General features: G+C 54.4%; 1 protein-coding gene across 4 annotated transcripts in view; it reads right to left on the bottom strand.

Annotated features, from left to right (window-relative positions):
- ACACB (acetyl-CoA carboxylase beta) overlaps positions 1-26,645 on the bottom strand; it is a 64,954-nt gene that overhangs the window by 36,235 nt on the left and 2,074 nt on the right. For 2 of the 4 annotated variants that reach the window (XM_084867658.1, XM_084867659.1), the window contains exons 2-6: positions 16,987-17,633; positions 4,341-4,473; positions 3,143-3,281; positions 864-973; positions 515-596 (exon numbers count right to left, since the gene is read on the bottom strand). In XM_084867658.1, the coding sequence (XP_084723784.1) occupies positions 515-596; positions 864-973; positions 3,143-3,281; positions 4,341-4,473; positions 16,987-17,624 (1,102 nt within the window). In that variant the 5' untranslated portion in view covers positions 17,625-17,633. Of the gene's footprint in view, positions 1-514; positions 597-863; positions 974-3,142; positions 3,282-4,340; positions 4,474-12,816; positions 13,004-16,986; positions 17,634-26,645 lie in introns of those variants that run through there. The other 2 variants (XM_084867660.1, XM_084867661.1) reach the window with 2 other exon arrangements.

Genomic DNA, 26,645 nt, shown 5'->3' with positions numbered 1-26,645 from the left:
ACCACGGCCCTAAACCATGCGAGGATGTCAGCATAATTACACAGACTTTACAAATGCAGCCACAGACAGCTAACAAGCATCGTTTTACCTAATAAAAAGCAGAGATGAGGGGCTCTGGTCCCCCGGGTTAAGGCATTCCAAAGACCTGAGAACAGCCCCCCTAAAAGGTGTGGCCTTAGAAAAACTGTGCCCTCCAAACCTAGCGATAAATCTGAACTCGGCTGCTGTCTCAGTACCAACAGGAACACGAGCAGAGGTCACCTTGCCCCAGCATCATTCCACCGTGGAAACCATGGTAACGGCTCCATGTCCCAGGTGCCTCCCGCCGCTGGACCTGCTTGCTCCTGACCATGAATGTGTGACGTGGAAATGCCAGACTGACCCCCACACCTCACAGGGCTGCACGTGGAGCGAATCGAACCCGGAGGCGAGTCCCGTCCACGCCCCGATATCATCCCCCCTCCCCCCCCCCCCCCCCCCCCCCCCCCCCGCATCGGAGGGAGACACACTGTACCTAAGAAAGCAATCTCGTCCTTGCACAGGAGCTCCGGGAGTTTGGGGTTTTCGGAAGCATGGCCCCAGCCAGCCCACACCGCCTGCAAACACAGAGGCAATAACGGAGATCTTCCTTCTCAACCAGCCCCCCTCCCTTCTCAACCAGCCCCCCTTCTACCTTCCTCCCACCCCCAACCCCAACCCCCGCCCCCCGCCCATCGCACACCAAGAGCTCTTTGCTGGACCACATCAGCCCTGGGTTTCAGAGTCTCTAGGACCCGGCTCCTCTGCCCCTCCCGAGGGTGGACCCCAGCTGCCCCAGGGCCAGGGCACCACCCCCGGGGCCGACTGGGGCGTGTCCGACCCACCTGCACGGGGATCCTCTTGGCGATGTCCACGATCAGCTCTACGTTGGCGTAGTTGTTGTTGTTGGGGCCCCCGGGGACGGGTACATACTGGTCTGCCATCTTGATGTACTCTGGAGGAAGGGAGAGAAGAGGAAGAAGAGCAGTGTGAGGCTGGAGGCGGCCATCCGTGGGAGAGCTGCAGGACGCACCCACATCCGGCCAATGAGAGCGTAACCGGGACGCGTCTAGGGCGACACTGGACAGACAGGTGTGATCATCAGAAGAAAACTGAACGTGACTTTATCTATGGAAAAAGAAGTGTGTTCAGCCCGGCCGGTGAGGCTCGGAGCATCGACCTATGAAGCAGGTTCGATTCCTGGTGAGGGCACATGTCCGGGATGCAGGCTTGTCCCCCCGTGGGGGCCGAGCAGCAGGCAGCCGATGGACGATTCTCTCTCATCATCCATGTTTCTCTCTCTCTCCCTCTCTTTCCTCTCTGAAATAAATTATATATATATATATATATATATATATATATATATATATATATATATATATTTTTTTTTTTTTTTTTTTTTTTTTTTTTTTTAATATATTATGTGGGTGTGGACTAAGCCTGGAGGGAACAACAGAAAGAAAGAAGCACATTATCAAGTGGTGAGATTAGAGGTAGGGTTTTATTTCAAACTCCTCAACTCTTATCTTCGCATTGTTTTCCCACGGAAAAATACAATGTTTGCATATCCTCCAGTGAAGGTTAAAAAGAAAAAGAAGATATACTGTGTGCTTCTAACCACGGCAAAGAACATAAAATAGGCTTTCTTGCTCACAGTGGGAGTGTGCAGGCCAGTCGCGATAACAGAGCTCCAGACCTTTTCAGCTCACCCGTTTACACTGTGCCCTGGACCAACTCCCCTGCCCCCTGTCATGTCAAAATAATGAGTGGCCCTGGCTGGTGTTGCTCAGTGGTTAAAGGATCGGCCCATGCACCCAAGGATCCAAGGTTTGCTTCCTGGTCAAGGGCACGTACCTGGGTTGCAGGTTCACGCCCCGCCCGCTGTTGGGGTGTGTTTGGGAGGCATCCAGTCTATGTGTGTCTCTCACATAGATGTTTCTTTCTCTCTCTCTCCCTTCCTCCCTGCCTTCCACTCTCTGTGAAAAGCAATGGGGGGGGGGGGGAAATATTCTCAGATTCTCAGGTGAGGATTAACAAAAATAAATAAAATACGATAATAATAAACGGAGCCAGAGCTGCCAAGAGAGAGGAACTTCCTTACACATCTTCTGCCTCAAATCTTTGGAATGTTGAAAAGGGCAAAACGACCTTTGGAAAGGGCAAAACGACCAGGAAAACACTGTGCTGCAAAAAATGAAACTGTTTGCAGAGATGACAAGAAAGCGGTTATTATGACTACCGGGCTGAAGATTAAAAACACTGTTTAGAATTAGCATCACTATAGAATCTGCACTCATAAGTACCCCTTGCTTTTGTATCCTAATCCGAGCACTATCTGGGCTTCAGTCTGAATCAATGCATCCGAAATAGCTGTTCTTAGCGGCCTCACACGCATATTGCCTCTCCCTTGGAAAACGAACAGTCGCTCACCGTTTGTATGACCCCGGGCCTCAACTGTCTCACCTAGAAAAGGGAGCCAACCATCAAACCTGTCCTCTCCGGTCCTCGTGAGTTCGAAGGAGGCAGCATCCCGCAGGGCAGAGCCCGGGGCTGTGCCCACAGTGGGGAGTGGGTTCAGAGGACAGGACTGAGGTTGCTGGTGCCAAGGACAGCACTGCAGGCTCTGGGGCCTTCAGGAGGGGGCACAGGACCTGAGCTGTGTTTAAAAGGTCAGTTTGCCGCTGTGTGGAGAAGGGTCTGTACACAGATACGTTGTTCTGGATAATAAGCAAATTGTCCAATACGAACACTAGTAGAGTGATCTAGGCTAGTAGACAGAAAGACAGTAAATGAATAGGCAAATGGAAGAACAGATCATTGGAAATACAGGGATCCGTCTGCAAGAAAACACGTCTGGAGGGAGAGACAGCGATCTGTGGCCACATGGGCAGCGCTCACAGATGGGAATCCGCTTTGCACGCGAACCATCTGCACTTTTCTAGGACGCAGAGGTCATGCTTGTCGTCAGCAGACATTTTAATCAGATGAAGAAGAAAAGACAAATAACAGAGCCAGCCTGGAAGTCTGTTTGGGTCCAGAACGGACTTGCCCGGGTAGGGGCAGGTGAGGGCAGGTGAGGACAGGGCCTGGCGGGTGGGAGGGGAGGGCGTGAAGGCCCAAATACCTGCGTTGGCCTTGAGGTCCTCTGGAGTCACCATGACGACAAACCGGATGGCGCGCTCGTTCCGGAACATCTCGTAGGCCCACCGGCGGATGGAGCGCATGCACTTCACGGCGGCGATGCCGTTGTTGGCGATGAGCACCTGGACAAGGACACGGAGGACGGGCTACAGCTGCACACCTACCTGCACCGGAGGCTGCGTGCCACCCGGGGTCCAGCTCATGGCTGCGAAGGCTGCTGGAGCACCTGGAGCACATAGCCCCGCACAGGGCGGGTGCTCTACGTCAGAATGAATGGATGGATGGATGGGTGGGTGGGTGGATGGATGGATGGATGGATGACTGGATGGATGGATGGATGGATGGATGAATGGATGACTGGATGGATGAGTGAATGGATGGATGGATAACTAAATGGATGGATGGATGGATGGATGGATGAAAGGATGGGTGGTGGATGGATGGATGGATGACAGGATGGGTGGTGGATGGATGGATGGATGGATGACTGGATGGGCAGGTGGATGGATGGACGCAATAGCCTTTTGAAAGAGATTGTATTATTATCCCTATTTGGGGGTGAAGATACTAAAATTCAGAGGAGTTAAGGCACTTGCCCAAGGTCACACAGCTAGTAAGTGGCAGAGCTGGGACCCGAGCCCTCCTCGGTCTGGCCTGAGCTCTGAACTCCACCCCCACCATGCTGCCTCTGCATGCTGACGGTTGAAGGGCCCCAATGTAATAAGGAAAGGAAGGGCAGTAATGCTGGCTGTCCCCAGCAGCAGAGCACAACAGAACAGGTCCTGGTCTCAATTCTTGTCTGAATCACAGGCTTGCCGTGTGGCGTTAGCTCCTAAAACAACTAGGCGCCTGGCTTCAAAGCCCTGACTGGCAAGAGCAAATCCTATTGGGGTGGGCAAAAGTAGGTTTACAGTGGTGAGTATGTGAAACACAGTCTATTCTGTTATTATTTCTGTATCACTATATTATTTATTATTATTACTATTAACTTATTTTTGCCCGCCCCTGTATCTTACGGCCCTTCCATCGCTGACTGATCTTCACAACAGCCCTGAGTGAGAGGTGACTGCTTCACCTGCTGGGAAAAGCTCAGGATCCCGGACTCCAGCACGGGCTGGCCCCGTCCGACTCTCCACCCCACCCGGCCCGGCCTCGCCCCGAGCACGGGACCCCATCGGTACCTTCTCAATGACCCGGTCCCCCCCAAAGCGCATGACAAACTCGGCCGGCGAAGCCACGGTGAAGTCTCTGTGCACGTCCACCCTCTTGTGCTCGCGGCCCCTCTTCGCCAGGTGGAGTCCAGACATGCTGGGCCTGCGGAGGGAACAGGGCAGCACGCGTGAGCCCGGGCGCCGGGCGGCCGGGGAGGAAGGGGGTGCCCGGCACCCACAGAACCAAGGCCCACGCGGAGAAGCAGTCATTTCCCACGGAGGCCCAGGAAGAGGCCGGCACACCCACAAAGCAGGAGCCGGCCCCAGACCCACCCTTCAGATTTTTCGTCTGAAATTAACGCTCAGGTGATATGCCCAGCGTTTAGGAACTCTAAGAAGCTTGGAAGAGGGGTGCAAGCGTATGATCAGGGAGGGAGGGTCACACCCTAATCCTTTAGATGGGTTCACCTGCAGGGGTACCGCTCACGCACTTTCCTGTGTGTGCCAACGTTTTAGAACTGAAAACAAAAAAATGCATAACAAAAAAGTAGGGGTTGCCTGCCCCACCCCCTCCAGATCCGCCAGCAGAGGAATCGCTCCAGGGCTTTTCGGCGCCTCCGGAGTTCGGAACAATGTGTGTGCCGCCTTGTGAGTCACCCCTCTGAGCGCCACCTGTGGCCCTCCTCCCCTGAGCGATGAGGAATCAATGCTTTTACGTGGCCATCCCGTCCACTGCCCTCCTCCCGACCTCTCACTAGGGCTCAAGGAGATTCAAGTTCAGTGTTTCTAAGAGTTTGTGATGATGTGCTAACCGGTTTGGCTCAGTGGATAGAACGTCAGCCTGCCGACTGCAAGGTCCCAGGTACGATTCTGGTCAAGGGCATGTATCTCAGTAGGGGGTGTGCAGGAGGCAGCTGATCGGTGTTTCTCTCTCATCAATGTTTCTAACTCTCTATCCCTCTCCCTTCCTCTCTGTAAAAAAAATCAATAAGATATATCTAAAAAAAAAAAAAAAAAAAAAAAAGAGTCTGAGATCATTATCCACAGGTGAGGGTTGGGTTAGACTAGATTTTCCTTTTTTTTTTTTTCCTGGAGTGAATGAGTTTCTCATTGACTTGTCTTCCTTGCACCGCTGCTGATTCCTCCCATTCCTCCTCAGTTTCCCGCTAATGTGAGAGAGCGGATCCTCTCCATGGGCGACATCTCTGTGGAGGCCTCCCCCTCCTCTCGCCTAGCCTGGCTGTTCTCTGGGCCCCTGAGCAGCTGTCACTCTGGGCCCTCGCTCTGCTGACGCCCTTCCATTCCCGCGGCCTTTCCTTGAGATCTGCTCCTTAGTTTGGTGGCTCCCTCTCCCTCGGTGGCCTCCGTGTCTGGCCGGGCATGTCCTCCAGCAGCCTCACCCAGTGAAGAGGGGGCACAATGGCCGGCACGTGCCCACGCCCCCCACATGCCTGTCCTGCCTCTGGCTGCGCGGGCTTCCTCGTCCCCGTCATCCCAGAGCCCCCGGGTCCTAACGCGGATCTGTGTCCTGTCCCCGGCGGCCTGGCTCTTTGGTGTCCTCTCTTGTTTCCGGGGCAGACATCCTGGAGCAGCTAAGACGAGGTCTTCAGGGAGGTGAATGTTTTGCAGCCAGACATGTTCTAGAACGGTCTTCTGCCCTCACATGTGACCCCCTGGACCGGCCGTCTGCGGAATTCTAGAAGGGAAAACCTTCTCCTTCGGAGTGCTGGACGCCTGGTGCCATTGTCGTGGCTTCCGAGGACGCCGGAGCCAGAGCCATTCTGGCCCTTGGCACTTGGTGGGTGACCAGCAGCTTTAAGGGATCTTCTCTGTCCCCCGTCCTCACCGTCTCACAGGGATAAGCTCAGACGCAGGTCTGCTCCCAACAGTGAGGCTGGGGACGTGCTGGGCTCCTTCGGTGTGGAAACCCGCATCCGGGACTTGGTCTTCGGGTATTTCCTCCATGATTTCCCTGCCTCCTTTTCCTCTGCTCTTTCCAGAAGCCCTAAGACGTGGATGTAGAGATTCCGGCCTGGCCCACCAGCGTACACATTTCTCCCGCTCCTACTTCCTGCCCCTTTTCTTTGACTTCCTGGGCAGTGCCTTCCGCCTTCTCTTCTCACTGTTCCGGGGAGTTTTTCACTTCTGCCACCCTGTGCTTACCGCCCAAGGGCCTGTTTCTGGCCTGCAAAAGCTCCTTTTTGTGCATCCTGAGTGCGACATCCTGGCCAGCCTCGGTGAGAGGGTTAACGACAGCCTTTTCGAGTTCTCTTCTCCTAGAACGAGGTTTCTGTTTCTCCCACGTGTCCTGTGTCCCCTGTTGGTCTGGGGCCCGCCTTCCTGTTAGAAACTGTACCCAGATGTTAGGTTACTTGTCCTGGGCCAGGAGCAGGAACAAAAGGGCTGATGACAAGAGCTGTGGTGAGGCCGGTGGAGGTCTGTGTTTTGATACCCCAAGTATCTTTTTTTTTTTTAATCTCAAGTGCTCCACAGAATAACAGTTTTGTTGTTGTTGTTGTTGTTAATCCTCACCAAATATATTTTCCCACTGATTTTTAGAGAAAGTGGAAGGGAGGGAGAGAGACAGAGAGAGAGAAACATGGATGTGAGAGACACATCAGTTGGCTGCCTCCCACATGAGCCTAGACCAGGGCCGGGGATCGAGCCTACAACTGAGGTACGATGACCAGAATCGAACCCGGGACCCTTCTTTCCACTGAATCAAATTGGCGAGAGCCCCAAGTATCTATAGAGTCGTCCTCCCTCGCTGGTCCAGTTCCCCTGGAGGAAGTGCCTGGGTCTCCTGCATGGAGGAAAGGCGGGCAGGGAAGAAGGGGGAACTGTTGGGACAGGTCTGGGGGGAAAAGTTCAACTTTCAGGATTCAACACCTACAAAGACCCTATCCTCCTGCTAGGAATACAGGCCCCACGCCCCCAGGGTGCCCATCAGTCTCCAGGCCCTAGACCATGGGCCTTTCCCTCTCGGAGAGCAAACCTCCTGCCTCCTTTTGGAGGAGAACTGGGCAGCCCCGGCCACAAGGAGCAGGAGAAGGGGGCAGCTCTGGGGGCCCACAGCCTTCCTCGCCGCTGCTCTGGGCCTCGGCCCAACTGGCTCTGCTGAGCCAGTTCCCACTTGCCCGTCCACTTCCCAACCTCCCAAACGTTCGTCTCCCCTCCTGTTCTCCCGGGCTTGATGGGCTGCTACCTCTCTCTCTCTCTCTCTCTCTCTCTCTCTTTGGTAAAATCTCTTTGTTATCTTTTGGGGGACTTTGACAGGAGCAGAATCGAAAGGAATATTCAGTCCACTCTCTTAAACCAGCCAAGGAGCCGCTGCCTGCCAGGAATTAGGTTAGAGGTTAACCACCCAGACGTGTGCCCGGAGACTGGCACCGGCACCTTGGGAGGCTGGGCTGAGTGGGTTCGGGGGGCCGAGAAGCTGATTGATTATAAGAACACCGCCAGCACGCCCTGTCTATGAGGAGGCAAATAAGCAGTCAGGGAAAAGAAATTCCATTTAAGGGACGAGGAAACTGAGGCCCAGCCAGGCAAAGGGGGTGGCTCAGCAAGTCGCCAGGCCTGGGGCTCTTTCCATCACACCAGAAAGTAGGGAGTGGGCATTTTCTGCTATAAAGTCTCCGAGTCCAGTGGTTTCCCATGAGAAAAAACCTCCTCTACTAACCTGCCGTCTGTCCACCCTCCCCTCCCCACCCCCTCCCCAGTGGCGCCACCAAAGGCTCTGCCTGTCAGAGATCAGGAAACAGACTCTGGGCCGGGGGACAAAGGAGAAACGGCTCTCCCTCCCAGGGTCTCCCAGCGCCTTCCCTCCCCCCTTCACTTCCCCCAGGCCAGTGGTGGGCAAACTCATCAGTCAGCAGAGCCAAATATCCACAGGACAACGATTGAAATTTCTTTTGAGAGCCAGATTTTTTAAACTTAAACCTCTTCTAACGCCACTTCTTCAACATAGACTCACCTAGGCTGTGGTGTTTTGTGGAAGAGCCACACTCAAGGGGTCAAAGAGCCGCATGTGGCTCGCGAGCCACAGTTTGCCGACCATGGCCCTAGGCGGTACCTTTGCCTTCCCCTCTCCTAAGCGCCAAGGGTCCTTCTTCTGCCTCCATAGCTTGGTTCCTGAGGCCACGCAGCCCCGCGGGCTCACTTCTGCTACCTCCCTGACTTTCTAAATAAACTTCCTCTTCTAATTTGAAAAAGAAAAACAGTGAGAGAAATGAAGGACGGAAACCCATTGTTGTCTATATGGCAGTGTACGATACGGGCTTTACGTTCAGACTGTCTCTGTTCTGCTTCGATGTCTGAATGAATGAACGAGGGGATGACCAGATGAGACCTGGCCCTCGCGGTGGAGGGAGTGCCTCTGGTGAACTGCCAGCAGCTTTTCTCCTAAAACCTCCCAGCACTGAGCCGCTGCCATGCACGAGGGTTTAGGAAAGGGCTTTGGAAGGTCCACAGCATCTTGCTAGTGTGAACGGTGCTTGTGTCATAATTACATTTCGTTAGCCAGTTGCTTTTTTGAAGGAACTGATTTGAGCCCCAGCCGGTTTGGCTCAGTGGCTAGAGCGTCGGCCTGCGAACTGAAAGGTCCTTTTCCTCTCTATCTAAAATCAATTAATTAACTTTAAAAATAAAAATAACAAGCCTAGCAATTTGACCTCAAGTACAGCAAGGGAACCTCCCTTGCTAGAAAAGCCCGGTGCGGCCGGGGACGAGCACTCGGAGCGGCCTTCTGACCGCAGAGCCGGCGGCCCAGCCCCTCCACCCGGCGGCCCACGCCCCGCGGCAGCGCGGCCGGCCTGGCTCTGGAAGGCCCGTCCCTAGGCCGGCGGCTATTTTTACTTGTTTGGACAGAGCTGGAGGCCAGCCGCCACGGGCTCTGGAGGGCTGACCTTCGGCGGGCGTTTGGCAAGTGCGGAAGGTGACATGGTGACTTTGGAAATGGCTGCAGGTGCAATCAACTGCGAGACTACGCGACAGCTGTCAGCCAAACCCCGAACGCTGTCAGCTGCCGGGGCCCACGCCCAGGGAGAGCCGCATCGGGAGGGAGGGGACAGCAGTCTCCAGTCACCTGGGCTCAGCACGGGGGCTGCCCCCTGAACCCCCTCCACCATCATCTCCTGCTCAGGATGAGGAAGCCGAGGCTCAGAGAGGCCACTGACCTCAGGTTCCAGGGCGACGCCACGGCCCTCAGAATCCAATGTTGAGCAGAAAGCTAGCTGAGATCAATGGAAATGCATCTATTGTCTGGACTTCAAACAACAAGCGCTGTCCGGCCAATGTTGCTCAGTGGTCAGCACCCACCCATGAACCAGGAGGTCGCGGTTTGATTCCCGGTCACATGTCCTGGTTGCAGGCTCAATGCTCAGTGAGGGGGGGCGTACAGGAGGCAGCCAATCGATGATTCTCTGTCATCATTGATGTTTCTATCTTACCCTCTCCCTTCTTCTGCTTGAAATCAATAAAAACATATTTAAAAAAACAACAACAACAAGCACGTATGGTTGAGAGGTACTCAACTGGGCCGATTTTGCATCTACATGTTTCAAAAGTCCCCCCTGAAAATTCTAATGTACGGACAGAGGTGGGCACCACCGATAGATCCACAACCAGCACTGCCACACAGGCTGCTGGCCGTGGTTCTGAGAATTCCCACGGCAGTGATGTCACCCACCGGGGGCCATGGGGCATTGTGGGACTCACTGAAGACCAGATTCTTCCGCCTCCCCCTCCCCGACTTGATTTCATCCCATTCAACTCATGTCTCTTCCAAGAAGCCCTTCTCCAACCACTCCGCCCACATGCATTTCTCCACTCTCCGAACTCCGGCCCTGTTGGCACCGAGAGGGATGCCGGCAGCATTTGGAATCTTGCCTTCCTACTACCTCTGGCTCCTCCACAGAGGGGTCCAGCCTCCAGGACAGGGTCCCAGGCCTCTGTCACAGGCCTCTTTCACAACCCGAGCGCCCTTACGGCTCTCCGCTGTGCAAATGTGCATGCTGACCTGGCCAGCGCTAAGGCCAGCACCTCCCACGCCTGGCATCAGGCAGGGAGCCTGGGTCCAGCACTGGTCAGTCTCAAGAATCCCGGAATGGCCTATCAGAATTAGCACCGTTGACAGATGAGGAAACTGAGACTCAGAGGGTGGACGGTATTCACTCAACATCACACAGCTCAGTGGCAGAATGGGGCCACTAATCCCATCTGTTCAGCACCTCTTAAGCTAGGAGAATGACCCAATAAAGCAGCTTCATATTAGAAATATGGCGACTACATGGCCGAATTTGCAAGGGCGATTCCAATTTATTTATTTTTGTCTTCCATCATTTTAAAAAATATATACATATATTTTATTGATTTTTTACAGAGAGGAAGGGAGAGGGATAGAGAGTTAGAAACATCGTGGTCAGGGCACATACCCAGGTTGGAGGTTCCATCCCAGTTGGGGTGGGTGCAGGAAGCAACCGATGTTTCTCTCTCTCTAAAATCAATGAAAACAAACAAAATCAATAAAAACATATTAAAAATAAAATGGGGGTCCAAGCCAGTCTGGATCAGTGGATGGAGCGTCATCCTGCAGACTAAAGGGTCCCGGGTTCAATTCCAGTCAGGGGCACATGCTGCATTGTGGGCTTGATCCCCAGTAGGAGGCATGCAGGAGGCAGCCGATCAATGATTCTCTATCATCATTGATGGTTTCTATCTCTCCCTCCCTCTTCCTTCCTCTCTGAAGTCAATAAAAATATATTTTAAAGTAATAAAAAATAAAAATAAAATAGGGATGACAGCAACCACTTCGCGCCCCCTAGTGGTGGTGAAAAGAGGGCATGAGAACACACCCACAAGGCTTTGGGCCTGGCAAGTTGAAAGCACGTGACCGATGATAGCAAGTATTACAGTTGCAGCGCAGGGGCCTTGAGCACACCCAGCTCTCCTGCTGGCTCCACGGCAGAGGTCATGCTTTTCAAGCATCTTAAAGGGATCATATGAACCCGGTTAAAAGCATGATGTAGAACAAAGGTTGGCAAATATTCTCAGTCAAGAACAAAATGGTAAATAGGACCAGGTGGTATGGCCCCGTCTCTGTCCCACTACTGAACCCTGCCCTTGGATTTTGAAAGCAGCAGCCATAGGCAATGTATAAACAACCAGCATGGCTGTGTTCCAATAAAACTTTATTTGTAGACACTGAAAGTTACATTTCGGGTCATTTTTACGTCACCAAATAGTATTCTTCTTCTTCTTCTTTTTTTTTTAATATATTTTATTGATTTTTTTACAGAGAGGAAGGGAGAGAGATAGAGAGTTAGAAACATCGATGAGAGAGAATCATCGATCAGCTGCCTCCTGCACACCCCCTACTGGGGACCTCTTGCACACCCTCTACTGGGGATATGCCCGCAACCAAGGTACATGCCCCCGACCGGAATCGAACCCGGGACCCTTCAGTCCCCAAGCCGACGCTCTATCCATTGAGCCAAACCGGTCTTGGCCAAATAGTATTCTTCTTTTGATTTTTTTTTTAAACCATGCTTTACTGAAAAGGAAAAAAAAAACATACAAAATTATGCTGTGGCCACAGTAAGCTGAGCCAGTGGTAGAATAAATACTTAATGTTGAAGGAAAAGGCAACTGTTATGAATGGAGTTCCTACATTAAAACATAATTCGGGGGGGGGGGGGGCGGATGCTTTATGGACGGATTCACAGCAACTGTTAACCAACATGGAGGTGGGAAGGGAGTTGGGTATGAGTGATATTTGTTCCTCCTTCCTGCTTATCTATAATTGTCTGAATTCTCTTTTCTTTTTTTTAATATATTTTATTGTTTTTTTACAGAGAGGAAGAGAGGGATAGAAAGCTAGAAACGTCGATGCGAGAGAATCATCGATCAGCTGCCTCCTGCACACCCCCTTCTGGGCATGTGCCCGAAACCAAGGTACATGCCCTTGACCAGAATGGAACCCGGGACCTTTCAGTCCGCAGGCCGACACTCTATCCACTGAGCCAAAGCGGTTTCGGCTGTCTGAATTTTCAACAGCAAACGTAGCATCACGTTGGTAATTTTATAAAATGACGACCAAAAAAAAAAAGAAAAAGAAAAAGAAAGAAAGAAAGAAAAATCTAGGAGGCGGGGCTAAGAAGCGCACAAGGCACAGACATACCTACACTAACCTGCTCCGAAAACGGCCTTCCTTGGGATGCCTGCCCCAGTGCACGCTGATTCCCCCCGGACTTGACAACCACGAGGTTCCAAAGAGACCTGCCTTCCACGACCACCCCATCCCCTCGGCCAAGGGCAAGGCGCAGGGGGAGGGGAGGGGGGCGCAGGGGGAGGGGAGGGGGGCGCAGGGCCCCGGCGGCGGGTCCACCCGGAGGCACCTGAGGGCCCTCCTCCCGACAGCGGCACGGCAGCTCCGGCCGCCTCTCCCGCCGGCAGGGCGGGCACCGGTTTGCGGAAAGATAACGGTCACCGAGAAGGCGGCTTTACTTACTCTCCTCGGCGGCCGGGGAAGCAGACCTTGCACTTGGCCGGGCTCATGGTGACCGCCCCGCCGGCCGACCCCGCCGGGCGCCTGCCGGGACGCGGAGCATGTGTCCCCGGAGCCCCCTGCAGCCGACGGCCCGGGGTGCGGGGCCCAGCGGGGCGGCCGGGCCGCGGCCGGGGGCCGGGGGGGCGGGCCTAGCGCCTCTGGGGCCGAGTCGTGAGGCGGCGGTGGCGGCCTGCAGGCGACCGGCTCCGCGCGGCGCTTCCTCCATCCCGAAATGCCTGCTGCGCGCCAGTGTCCGGCCCAGGCCCCGCCCCCGGCCCCGCCCCCGAGCGGGCCCCGCCCCCGGGAAGGTCACGCCCCGTGAAGGCCACGCCCCCTTGATGCCCCGCCCCCGGAGCCGCCAATCTGGGAGCCACAGCTGACCTTGGGCTGGGGCGACAGCTGCAGGAGGGAAAAGACGTCCTGGCTGATGGCCTCCCCAGCTCCCCTGCCTGCAGTAGAAGGAAGAGTCCTAGGACGGCCTCCCCCTACAGATTGGCAGCTGCAAAACACTCGCAATCAATGCGCTGGGAGACACACACAGCAGGGAAGTGGTGGAAAATGTGGGTTCTCTGAAATGTGAGTCAGCTGTCACCACGTGCCTCTGGGAAAAGCCCTTGTACTCAAGTCAACTTTTGGCTTACACAAGTTCCTGCTTTTGTTTATTCTCCCACCTCTGCTTCCACGGACTTGTTTGCTCCGTGCCCGCCTCTCCGAAGGGGGCTTTCTATAAGCACATGCTCTGAACCATCTGGGTCCCCTTCTGGAGTGAGGGCCCCTTGCCCGGCTGGCATGGCTCAGTGGATAGAGCATCGGCCTGCAGACTCAAGGGTCCCAGGTTCGATTCCAGTCAGGGGCATGTACCTTGGTTGCAGGCACATCCCCAGTAGGGGGTGTTCAGGAGGCAGCTAATGGATGTTTCTAACTCTATCTCTCTTCCTTCCTCTCTGTAAAAAAAAAAAAAAAAAAAAGATGAGAAGGAAAGAATAAGAGGCTCCCCTATACACACTACCATTATGCCAGCATCAGTGCTTGTGATTTTCAATGAAACAGTTCACACTTGGCTGTGCTTGCAATCCCGTGTTGAACACCCTGCTCCCGAGACTTATCAGAGGCTAAATTTAAGTTGTTGATATTGCAGAAAGACCAGACTGGTGACAGCACACAGACACACACACACACACACACACACACACACACACACACAAAACGCACATGCGACTGGCTCGCGGCAGGTGCAAAGGCGCACTCAATGCCTGCCCTCCGGCCTATCCCTGCTCGCTGTGTGACCCTGAGCAAACCGGTTCTCTCCACTTCCTCTTCCGGAAAATCATGGGCATAAGATGCACTTTTGTGGAAAAAAAAAAAAATAATAATAATCCCTTTTAATATATGATGGAGGGAATATTACAGAAAAGTATAGAGCAGAAGTGAAAGATTTTTTCTAGAACAGGATGCTTATTTATGCTTAAGGGAAAGGTGAAAGACAGCAGGTGTGGTACCCTGGGCCCTGTATTGCTAGAATAGCCAACCTCCCCCGGACCTCAACATTCATTCCACAAATAGAACATCGAAAGGACAGGGATCCCCTTGTCCCGGGCTCCCAGAGACTATCTTAGGTGAAAATGGGGGGTAGGGGGGCGGGGTCTGTCCGTCCCTCCCCTACATTAACACATGAATACATAAATTCAGATATCATAGAGAGATCCATCGCATGCTCTTTAGAGATACAAATATGTGCAGAGAGTTGTAAGTTTTAGGAGCCGCTCACTACTCGGAACTGATGAGCCAGGGATGGATGGCGACTGCTGAAGAGGAGAGGCTGAGCTCACCCCGGATGCTGTGTGGGGTGGGGGGGGGGAGGGGGAGAGGCAGAGGGGGGATGCAAATCTCGGGGTCCCTTTCCTTTCCGCTGCACCTTCACTTCCTGGCCGGGTTCCTTCCATCATGTCCACAGCCCACGGACCCTCACTCCGCTCGCCTCCCCAGGGTCCGAGGTGCGCTTTGCAAACCTCTCAGACTTCCACGTGGAAGAGAGCATTCTGGGAAAAGGCAGGGCTAACCCCGGCACCTGCGGGCCAGTCGGTACGTGAGCCCGTCGCAGGGACACTGCCCCTGCCGTGTCAATCCCTCTTCCTCCTCCGTGGACACAGGCTGCCGCCCTCCCTGAAAGCCGAGGTGTGGCGTGAGAACAGCCGTCGCCACCGGTAACAGCTTTGTAAGATGCCCGTTCGACAGACGGGCACCGAGGCAGCCCGCGGCCATCCACGCCCGGCCCTTCCTCCCGTGGGATCTCAGCGCACTTCCCGGGGAGACCTGGTCTCACCCCACTGGCTTCGGCAGAGAAGGGAACGGCAGCTTGGGGCTGCTCTGCGATTTGAACCCGGACGTGCCTGCCTGCGGGGCCTGGGCCCTCACTGTGACCCTGTGCTTTGCGTTGAAGGACAATGAGTGCCCGGGGGGCCCTGCTCTAAGCTCTGTGCTCATAGTGACTGCCTGAGCCGGGCTCTGGCCCCGTGAGGCAGGGGCCACTGTGGCACAGAAAGCTGACAGCTCAGGCCCAGGTCACATGACGGCCGGTGGAGGAGTCAGCAGGCCGGTGCTCAGTCAGCTGGCCTCCAGCGTGAGTGCTCTTAGCCCCTCTCCCAGCTCTCTCCACCGATCAAGGGCAGTGTCCCGGGCTCCGGGCCACTCAGCCCTTCCTGAGCCCGTCCCCCGGAGGGCAGGGGCCAGGTCTCACTGTCTATGCGTCCGCGGTGCCAATCATGGAGCCTGGCACCTAGCTGCAGGGCTGCAAAAAGAGCCCCCATGCCCATGAAGGGAGGGGATACACCTTCGCTACCGCCCTGGACCATCTCATCTCCTAGCTTGTCCCCAGCTCGCCCGGAACCCAGACCCTCTGCCGTAATTAGCAAAGGAGAAGATGGTTATCAATGAACGTGCTTATTCCAATTTTCCAGCTGCTCTCTTTTTCCCCATCTCCCAGCCCCTACCGACCCCTCCACACACAAAGACATGAAAGCCAAGACCGTTAGCGCCAATGAGGACCTCGGAGCATCCAGTCTGGCCCAGAGAGGGCAGGGGGTGTCCCCAGGAGCACACAGCGGAATGCGTGCTTGATCGGTTGGCCCTCTTCCATTAAAGGGAAAGAACAGTTAGAAGAAGGGAGGAGGTGCCTTTGGTGGAGCCCACGTGAGATGGCAACATCAATACCGGGAGTTTTCAGACCAGTTTCTAACCTGCTTCTGCTGAGGGTCCGGGTTCAAGTGGTGCTCTGGGCCTAAAGAGATCTTGCTGGGAGACCTCGGACAGACCCCCGAACCTCTCCAGCCCTCAGCTTCTTCTTTTTTTATTTAAAAATATATTTTATTGACTTTTTACAGAGAGGAAGACAGAAGGATAGAGAGTTAGAAACATCGATGAGAGAGAATCATCGATCAGCTGCCTCCTGCACACCCCCCACTGGAGATGTGCCCACAACCAAGGTACACGCCCCCGACCGGAATCGAACCCGGGACCCCTCAGTCCGCAGGCCGACGCTCCATCCACTGAGCCAAACCGGTCTCAACTTCTTCTTTTTTAAAAAAAAAAAATTTTTTTTAAATACATTTTATTGATTTTTTTACAGAGAGGAAGGGAGAGGGATAGAGAGCTAGAAACATCGATGGGAGAGAAACATCAACCAGCTGCCTCCTGCACACCCCCTACCGAGATGTGCCCACAACCAAGGTACATGCCCTTGACCGGACAGACGCACAAATAGAGGGATGTCCCTTTAGGAGGCAGGGAAACCGGCCTGCCCTCCAGGCTCCCGCCATCCCCTGTGGCTTCAGCTCGTTCGGCTTAAATTATAACGAGTCACACGCGGAGCCCTCTCCCCCAGCGAGGCTGAGATTGCCTAGGAAGCCAGCTCCCCGTTCACACGGCAGGTGTGTAAGAGACGATTTTTGGAAGGAGGGAAGGAAGGAAGCAGAGAAGGGTAACATCTGCTTTTCACACAGCTACCCTGGAAGCGCTGGCATCCGAGGATGGCTTGACGGAGCAGTGGGGGGAGGAGGGGAGAGGGTGAAGACCACTCCCTCACTCTGCGCCTGCCACCCTCCCGGTTACGAGGACAGAAAGGGGGCACCTTACCTCATCGCGGGGACCAGGGCCTCCGAGTCGCCTGCGGCCCGAGCAGCCTCCAGGGTCAGGGCCCCCAGGCTGGCCCGGCTGCCCCTGCGGGAGGACTCCCGGCCCGCGCCGGCCCCCGCGTCCTCGTCGGAGGAGTTGTCGTCGAAGGAGCCCAGGATGAAGTTGGTCATCAGCTGCCTCTTGAGGCGCGCCTGCTTCTGGTCCTCCTTGGACAGGGCTCTGGCTCGGGCCTGGGGCCTGGCCGGCGGCGAGGACAGGCCGTTGGCGTCTGGGGCCTCCAGGCCCGGGGTCCGTATCCCACCGGCTGGGGAGGCATCGCGGGAGGGAAGGGGGCTTCGGGAGGGGTGCCTGTGCCGGGGCGGCCTGGAGGTCCTTTGCCAGTCGGCATCTTTGGGGCCTTTCTGGGAGGCGGGCTCCGCCTGGTTGGGGGTCTTTGGCAAAGGGCCGCTGTCCCCGTTTCTCTGCGGCGGCTCCTCGGAGCTGTTGGGCGCTGGAAGGGGATCCTGGCTTGGGACGAAGCTCGCCTCCGGCTTATTCTTGGCGGCTGGCGTGGCGTCCGTCATTTTCCCCCAGATTTTTAACCAGGAAAAGGTCAGGCAGGAGAAAATCAGACAGCACAGACAGAGCAGCAGGGTCATTCAGAAAACCTGCAAGGAGAAGAGAGAGGTGCTTTAGTATCTATGGCTTTGAGTTATTTCTCTTTTTAATTTTTAAAAAATATATATTTTTTATTGATTTGAGAGAGAGAGGACAGGAGAAGGGGCGGGGGGGGGGGGGGGAGAGAAAAACATCCATGTGAGAGAGAAGCATCAATCAGTTGCCTTCTGCATGTACCACGACCGGGGATTGAACCTGCTACCTGGGCATGTGCCCTGACTGGGAATTGAACCAGTGACCTTTTGGTGCGTAGGACCACACTCAACCAACTGAGCCACCAGAGAGACCAGAGTGAGTTATTTCTCTCATATATATATATATATATATATATATATATATATATATATATATATTTTAATTGATTTCAGAAAGGAAGAGGGAGGAGGGAGAGAGAGAGATAGAAACATCAATGATGAGAATCATGGATCAGCGACCTCCTGCACAACCCCCACTGGGGATCAAGACCACAACCTGGGCATGTGCCCTTGACCGGTATCGAACCCAGGACCCTTCAGTCCATAGGCGGATGCTCTATCCACTGAGCCAAACCAGCTAGGGCAAGTTATTTCTCTCCTAAAGGAGTGAGAGGCAGCTGAGAATTTGTGCATTCAGCCGAGAGAGCCAGAGGAGAGAAGCCAGGGACCGAGTGGAGAAGGGTCCTTTCCCAGCTCCTGCCCATCACGTGCTTGGTCTTGGGTGCGTTCCTTAGCCCTCTGGCTCATGGTTGCTCACCTCTAATTTAGGTATGCTAACGCATGCTCGCTGTGAATCATAAACACGCCTGTGCGAGAGAACTAAATGAGATCACATACTTTACAGGACTCTGTGACAGCATCGTAATACCCAGAAGTAGAGAAAATCCACATGTCCATTAATTGGTGAATGGATAAACAAGATGTGGCCCATCCATACAATGGAATATTATTATTAGCCATAAAAAAGGAACAAAATGCTGATACATAACACGCATGCATCTTGAAAAGGTGCTATGGAAGAGAATCACCTTACATCGTATGATTCCGTGTAGATGATGTGCCCACAGTAGGCGGATTCAGAGAGACAGAGGATGAGCGGTTGCCTAGGGCTGGTGGGATTCGGGTGAGAGTTAAAGGTGTCTGTCTGGAGTGATGAAAGTGTTCTGAAATTCACGGCAGCGATGGGTTTCACAAGAAACACTGAATTTTATCAATACATGAGTAAATTTTCTGATGTGTGCCTTGCATTTCAATAAAGCTGTTATCTAAAAATAGACTTTCCTAGCCCTCGCTGGTTTGGCTCAGTGGCTAGCGCATTGGCCTGCGGACTGAAGGGTCCCACGTTCGAGTCCAGTCAAAGGCACGTACCTTGGTTGCAGGCTCCTGCCTGGCCTAGGCCCTGGTCAGGGCACATGCAGGAGGCAACCCATGGATGTATTTCTCTCACATCGATGTTTCTCTCAGTCTCTCCCTCTCTCGCCCACTCTCTCTAAAAATCAAAGGAAAAATATCCTCGGGTGAGGATTAAAAAACAACAACAACAGGTCACAAAGCTTAAGCATACCAATGCAATATCTAAAAGAGAGGTTCCCCCCCCCCTTTTTTTTTTTAAAGTTTCAACACAATGTTCTTAGGGGAAAAGTTCTCACGTTTTCCCAGAATTCCATGGCCCACACTCTTGCCCATGTTGGCCAACGGAGCTTGCCAAAATGTTGTCGTCAAGGAAATTTTCTAGGTAAGCCAGGGCGCCAGGAGGATTCTTTAAGACCATCAAGGTTTAGTTTTTTTAAAAAAAAAGGGTCAGTCAAGGGCGGTTCAACATCAACCAATGGGACAAACCACACGAGTAGAACAGAGGGAGGGGAAAAACACATGATCCTCTCAGTGGACCCGGAAAAGCGTTTAAGAAAACCCAGCAGCCTCTCCTGATTAAAACACTCGGAAAACTAAGACCAGAAAGGAACTTCAAAGGCACAGCGCACGTTTATGAAAAATTAATATCCACTCAATAGTGAAAGGCGCCATGCTGGCCCGTAAGACCAGGAATAAGACAGGGGTGACCATGCTCACCCCTGTTATTCAATTAGTTCTATTCCCAAAGAACCGAGAACAGGGACACACACATACGTGTACACACACGTGTTCAAAGCATAAACTCTCCCACTTTCAGAGGCCCAGGCCTTGCCCTCACCCTGGCACCACCGACAGCTGGGGCCGGAGGATTCTTTGTGGAGGAGGCTGTCCGTGCCTCCAGCCGCGAGAGGACAGTGGCTCACTCCCTTTAGCTCTGACAACCAAAACTCCCCGGGGAACAAAATTGCCCTCAGGCACCCTAGCTGGTTTGGCTCAGTGGATAGAGCATCAGCCTGCAGGTGGAAGGGTCTGGGCGGGGTTCGATTCCAGTCAAGGGCACATGCCCTGGTTTCCACCTCAGTCCCCAGTAGGGGGCGTGCAGGAGATAGCTGATCAGTGATTCTCATCATTGATGTTTCTCTCTTTCTCACTCTCTTTCTTTCTTCCTTCCTCTCTGAAATCAATTAAAATACTTTTTTTTAATGGCCCTCAGGTGAGAATCAGTGGTCTAAACTTCCCACCTTACCTCTCCCTCCCACTTCCGGCCCCTGAGTGGAGGTGGGAGCTTCTGGGAACAGAGTCTATTTCTTACTCATTTCTCACACAGAATTAAGTCCTCAAGGAAAGCTTGAGAAACGTCAGAGTCCCGAAAGGGCAGGCTTACAATTGTCCTCGGGACAAATTTTGAAATTGGCAATTGGCAGATGGCATCACCAAAAAAATACGCTGCCAAGGCTCTCCTGGCTTCCCCAGAGGCTCCAGCAGGTTGCAGTCCTGCCCACTCCTGCCCACTTCCTCCCCTGGCCCTAGGGCATGGCGGGGGTAGAAGGGCCACCCCCCTTCTCACGCCCTCTGCCGGCCACACTGGCCGTGCAGCTTCACAACGCCCCAGCCCACCCCGACCCGGCTCTCTGCTCAGCACAGACCTCCATCCTGGTAACACGGACGACGCAGTCACTGGTCTCCCCTGGCCAATCCCCTGTCCCTTGGGGATATGAACCGTTTGTCATTCATTTCTGGACCCTTGTGCCCGGCTCGGTCCTTGGTGCCCAGTCGTGTGTATCGAATGAATGACAAATTCCTGCGCGAGCACACACACACACACTCAGGCCCGAAGTGAGCTGGGATTTGGATTGTAGGGCCCCGTCTCTGGGGCTGTGTCAGGAACGCCCCGGGAACCAGCTGGGTGTCTCAGGGGCGGTTCTGAAGTGGAGCGCCAAGCGGGACACCTTATCCCAATGTGGCCAAGTGCAGGCACATTTAAAATGCTCGTGTCTGAAATTGTGAGCGCCAAAAGACAGTGGAAATAGTGCATGAAGTTGAAATGTTGAGCAAACCAGAGCAGCATCAGGGAAAACATGTGCTACAAGGGGGCTTGGGACTTGGGAATCCTGAGAATACATTCTTTAAAAATAAAACAACAAAGCTTTTTTTTTTTTTTAATTGATTTCAGAGAGGAAGGGAGAGGGAGAGATAGAAACATCGGAGATGAGAATCATCCATCGGCTGCCTCCTGCACCCTCCACCCTCCTTCCCCTTATCCTCCCCCGCTCCCCGGGATGAAGTCTGCAACCCGGGCATGTGTCCTAACCGAGAATTGAGCTGTGACCTGCTGGTTCATTGGCCAACCCTCCACCACTGAGCCACACAGGCTGGGCTTGAGAACACATTCTTTACATGGATTCCCAAGTTTTGCATTAGGCAAGTTCTTAGGGAATTTGCTGTGGAAATCCTGGCCGGGACTGTGGGCAGAAGGATGAATAGGTAGGTGGGTGCAAAGAGGGGAAGCGAGTGGGCGGACAGATGGGCAGAGACATACAGGCGGTGGGGATGGATGGGGGGGGGAGCTGCCAAGCTTACATTGGCGCCCTCTCTTATTCTGCAAGTCCTTGAAGACACCCCAAACCCTTCCTTGGGAGAGCTACCTGCACAAAAAACCCCAGGGTCCCTCCATTTCCTTTGGGGAGCAATGGCAGGACCCCAAGGCCACCACACGAGTAAGTGGGGGACTGTTTGAGAAAGCTCCCGGAGAAACTGAGTCTCAGTTTCCTCGTCTGCAAAATAGGCACGCCAATTCTCGCCCCCTCACAACGGCTCTTCCGATGACACATAAACACGCACAGCCCTGACACATACAGAAACCATCGCGAGGAGAGAGTGCCCTCCTCCGGCTTCCAGTCCTTAGAACAGTTACTGCTGGGGACTGTTACTGCTGCCGCCACGACCTGAGTCCCATCTCGCTGCTGGTAAACTGAGGCACGGGGGAGCCCAGCGCCTTGAGGTCGCTCACATCCAAGCCCAGCGCCCACACCTTTCCCCCTGCCCCACCCCACCCCAACACTGGATGTAAATGAATTCCATAAAATGGAGAGTTTACAACGGGCACATGGCTACGATCGTAAAATCAGACACCTGTCTGCCGCATAGAAGAAGGAGCCGCACGGGGCCGGCACTGCCGTGTAGGGTCCCTGTGCCTGCGGTTCGAGTCCACGGGCGGGAGAGGGTCTCCGTGCACCGCCGTGGGCCCCGCCATGCCTTGCTGAGGCCCTCCGCTGAGATCACCCCGCTGACCCAGAGACCCAGCCCCAGCCGGCCAACGCTATTTTTACTTCTTCTTGCAAGCCGGACCCGAAGCAACAGCTGCCGGCTGCCAGAGCAATCCGGGCCCTGGCCACTCGAATGCAGGCCACGGCCCGGCTCCAAGCAGTGCTGGCCAGCAGCCAGCCGAGGGCTAGAGAGAGAGAGGAAGGTTTCCAGCTCTCCTTCCCCCCCCCCCCCAAACCCCTCCCAATCCCTGGCAAGGTCTTTGAGGGAGAAGGGGAGAGTGTCAGCGGCCGGCCAGCACTCCCAGCTCCCGCTCGGACGTTTCCTCCCACCGAGATGAGCTCCCGGGGCTTGCTGCCTGCCACTTACCATGGCCGTGGACGCAGCCACCAGCTGCACCCCGTCCGGGCCTGCCGGGCGCCCGCGGTGACTAAGGGAGCCGGCCCACGCAGTGTCACCTTTCAGCAGGAGGCCGGTGGCGCGCATCAGGCCACAGGGGCGGGGTTTGGCTGGCCGGTGCCCCAGCCCGGGGCAGCTTTCTCCCCCGTCAGCTGGGCCGCACATGCTCCCGTTTGTCACCCGGTCCCTGCAGCCCTCACCTGGCCTCCGGCTGGCTCAGGTGCTTAAGAGGCTCCCGGCGCCACCTCCCTCCGGCTTGCCACATGCCTGTACTTAGGCCTAGTTCTCAGCGCATGCAATCACCCTGCCCCCTTGTCCAACTCTGCGTCTGTTGCTGAAGTAAAACACCCCCAGGATCACGAGCGCCGGGGAGGACAGGGGAAACCAGATTGAGGCTCCGTAGGCGTCGGTCAGACACCTGACTAGGGGGCGGGGGGCAGGGGGGTGGTGTCTCAGCAGACCCTGGGTTCGGCCAATTGGGCATGATGGAAAGGGAAGCAAAAGCATCAGGAGGGCCCTGACCGGTGTGGCTCAGTGGATAGAGCGTCGGCCTGCAGACTCAAGGGTCCCAGGTTCGATTCCGGTCAAGGGCATGCACCTTGGTTGCGGGCACATCCCCAGGAGGGGTGTGCAAGAGGCAGCTGAATGATGTTTCTTTTTTTTTTTTCTTTTTTTTTTTTTAATATATTTTATTGATTTTGTACAAAGAGGAAGGGAGAGAGATAGAGAGCTAGAAACATCGATGAGAGAGAGTCATCGATCTGCTGCCTCTTGCACATCCCCCACTGGGGATATGCCCACAACCAAGGTACATGCCCTTGACCGGAATCGAACCCAGGTCCCTTCAGTCCCCAAGCCGATGCTCTATCCATTGAGCCAAACCGGTTTTGGCTGAATGATGTTTCTAACTCTCTATTCCTCTCCCTTCCTCTCTATAAAAAAAGCAATTATATATATATATATATATATATATATATATATATATATATATATATATTTTAATATATTTTATTAATGTTTTACAGAGAGGAAGGGAGAGGGACAGAAAGCTAGAGACATCAATCAGCTGCCTCTTGCACACCCCCTACTGGGGATGTGCCCGCAACCAAGGTACATGCCCTTGACCGGAATCGAACCCGGGACCCTTCAGTCCACAGGCTGACACTCTAGCCACTGAGCCAAACCGGTTTCGGCAAGAATATATATATTTTTAAAAAGCATCAGGAGGAAGAGTAGGTGGTGAGGGACCCTCCTGCTGGCAGGCGGTGGCGGAAGGCCTTCTACGAATTCCCAGGTAATGAAGGTGAAAGAACAAACAGGTGGGCTGGCAGCTGCTCCCTGCACCTGTCCTCCGGCCCCGGGGCCAGCGGAGTCACGGGTCAGTGTTTCCCAAAAGGACGCCTTCTCCAACCCACAGCCTGAATGAGGGAGCCCCTGGCAAGCCCGGTGTCCCCGTGTTACAGGCGGACAGAGGCCAGAGGTCACACACGAAGTGAGTGACACAGCCCCGCCCAGCACCGGGGTCCCCGGGCTCCTTCTGCACCGAGGCAGGCGCCCATCCCGGCCAATCCCACCGGCCCCGGGCGCCCCGGCCGGCCGCGGCCTTGGAAACTGACCCTCGTTCCCACGGAGGCTCCGCCGCCCACACGCGGGGTGGGCCTGGGGCAGGTTCAATGCCCTCTCCCAGCCTCCGGTGACTCATCCGCAAAGTCAGATAAGGGCACAGCGTGCACGGCGAGGTTACTGCCATCGCCCACGCAGGCGCTGAGTGGGGCTCATCTCAGCCACGGCTGTGAGCTCGCCCGCCTCGCAGGATTACGGGATCAACCACGATCCAGTTGGTCCCTGATCACAGCGCTCCCCTTCTGGTGCGTCCGCGGGGAGAGGGCGAGGCGGGCGATCAGGACTGTGGTCTCTGCTGTATGGGCCTCCTCAGCTCATGGACGCACAGCCCGGCCGGCGCGGCTCAGTGGTTGAGCGTTGACCTATGAACCAGGAGGTCACAGTTCGATTCCCGGTCAGGGCATGTGCCCGGGTTGTGGGCTTGGTCCCTAGTTGGGGGGGGGGGGGATGGGAGTGTGCAGGAGGGAGCCAATCACTGATTCTCTCTCATCATTGATGTTTCTTTCTTTTTCTTTTTTTAAATATATTTTATTGATTTTTTTACAGAGAGGAAGAGAGAGTTAGAAACATCGATGAGAGAGAAACATCGATCAGCTGCCTCCTGCACATCCCCCACTGGGAATGGGCCCGCTACCAAGGTACATGCCCTTGACCTGAATCGAACCTGGGACCCTCCAGTCCACAGGCCGACGCTCTATCCACTGAGCCAAACCGGTTAGGTCCCATCTGTACTTCTTAATCCCTTCACCTTTTTCACCTAGTCCCCCAGCCCTCCGCCCCTTCTGCCTCTGTCAGTCTGTGAGTCTGCTTCTGTTTTATTTCTTCATTTATTTTGTTCTTTCACCCAGAATCTCACTGACCCCTCATAGCAGCCCTACAAGGGAAGTATTCATCTCATCTCCTTCACATTATTATTATTATTATTATTATTATCCTAGTTCACAAATCAGGCATCAGAAAACCCAAGGCCCAGAGAGGGGGAGTGACCCGCTCAAAGTCGCACAGCCCGGAGGGACAGGAAAGTCAAACCTGTTCTGCCGGACTCCGGAGCCAGGATGTGGCATAGGGGGAGGTGAGCAGGCTGCTGACCCCGTGGGCTAACTGGCTATCCTCTTAAGTGGGTGGAATCAGAAGCCCAGAAACAAGACCCGGGGAGAGCCAGCAGCTCTCAGACTTAGCACGTGTCAGAGCCTCTGGGTCTGCAGAGAAGCCCAGCAGATGCTATTTGCATAAGCAAGCAATCCCGAGCTTTTCATGCCAGATCCAAATCCGCTTGCCCTCAGAGCCCAGCGGGTGTGCGGCTGCAGGGGCCCCGGGTGTGGAAACAGCTTTGGAGAGGATAACACAGGAGGGAAGTCTGCGAATTTGGGGAAAAGGCTCAGATCACCAAGGCCCCCGGTTCTCCAGAAGTGCTGGCCCGGAAAGGTGCGCTTGGGCAGAGCCTGGCACATGGGAGGTGCTCAATGAATGCCTGGGGAGCCAAATCGCATGTTTTTTAAAAACCGATTTGAGAGAGAGAGAGAGAGAGAGAGAGAGAGAGAGAGAGAGAGAGAGAAACATCGATTTGTTGTTCTGTCATTTATGCATTCATTGATTCTTGTAGGTGCCCCGACCAGGGACCCAACCCACCACCTTGGTGTATGGGGACGACACTAAGCCAGCAGTGGCCAACTGGTGGTCCGTGAGCTCTGAAAGGTTGGCAACTGCTGCTCTAAGCAATTGAGCAACCAGGACAGGCCTCAAACTCAACTTTTTAATATATATATTTTTAATATATTTTATTAATTTTTCACAGAGAGGAAGGAAGAGGGATAGAAAGCTAGAAGCACTAATTAGAGAGAAACATTGATCAGTTGCCTCCTGCACACCCTTAGGACAGAGAAACATTGACCAGCTGCCTCCTGCACACCCCCTACTGGAGATGTGCCCGCAACCAAGGTACATGCCCTTGACTGGAACCCTTTAGTCTGCAGGCCGATGCTCTATCCACTGAGTCAGACCAGTCAAGGCTCCATTGACTTTTTAGAGAGAGCGGAAGAGAGGGAGAGATACACAGAGAGAAACACATCAACTGGTTGCCCCCGCATGCGCCCCAACCGGGGCAGGGATAGAGCCTGCAACCGAGGGACGTGCCCTTGACCAGAATCGAACCCGGATCCTCAGTCCAAGGGCCAACAGCCGCTGCTCTAGCCACTGAGCCAAACTGGCTAGGGCTCATGACCCACTTACTTCCAGACAGAAAGAAGGGCGTGCTGGGGTCGGCCTTTCACGTCACTCTTAACCATGATTTAATCCGATTGGAAAAGAGGGGAGGGGGTGCTTCAGGGAGTCCAACCAACAGGGCACAGAGCCCCGGTGACCGGCGTGCGGCCGTGTCCGGGGCCCAGC

Source organism: Pipistrellus hanaki (genome assembly GCF_964339955.1).
Source record: "Pipistrellus hanaki genome assembly, chromosome: 19".
In the NCBI taxonomy this organism is placed as follows: domain Eukaryota; kingdom Metazoa; phylum Chordata; class Mammalia; order Chiroptera; family Vespertilionidae; genus Pipistrellus; species Pipistrellus hanaki.
The sequence above is the reverse complement of the archived record's forward strand: the minus strand, read 5'-3'. Positions and strand labels throughout refer to the sequence as shown.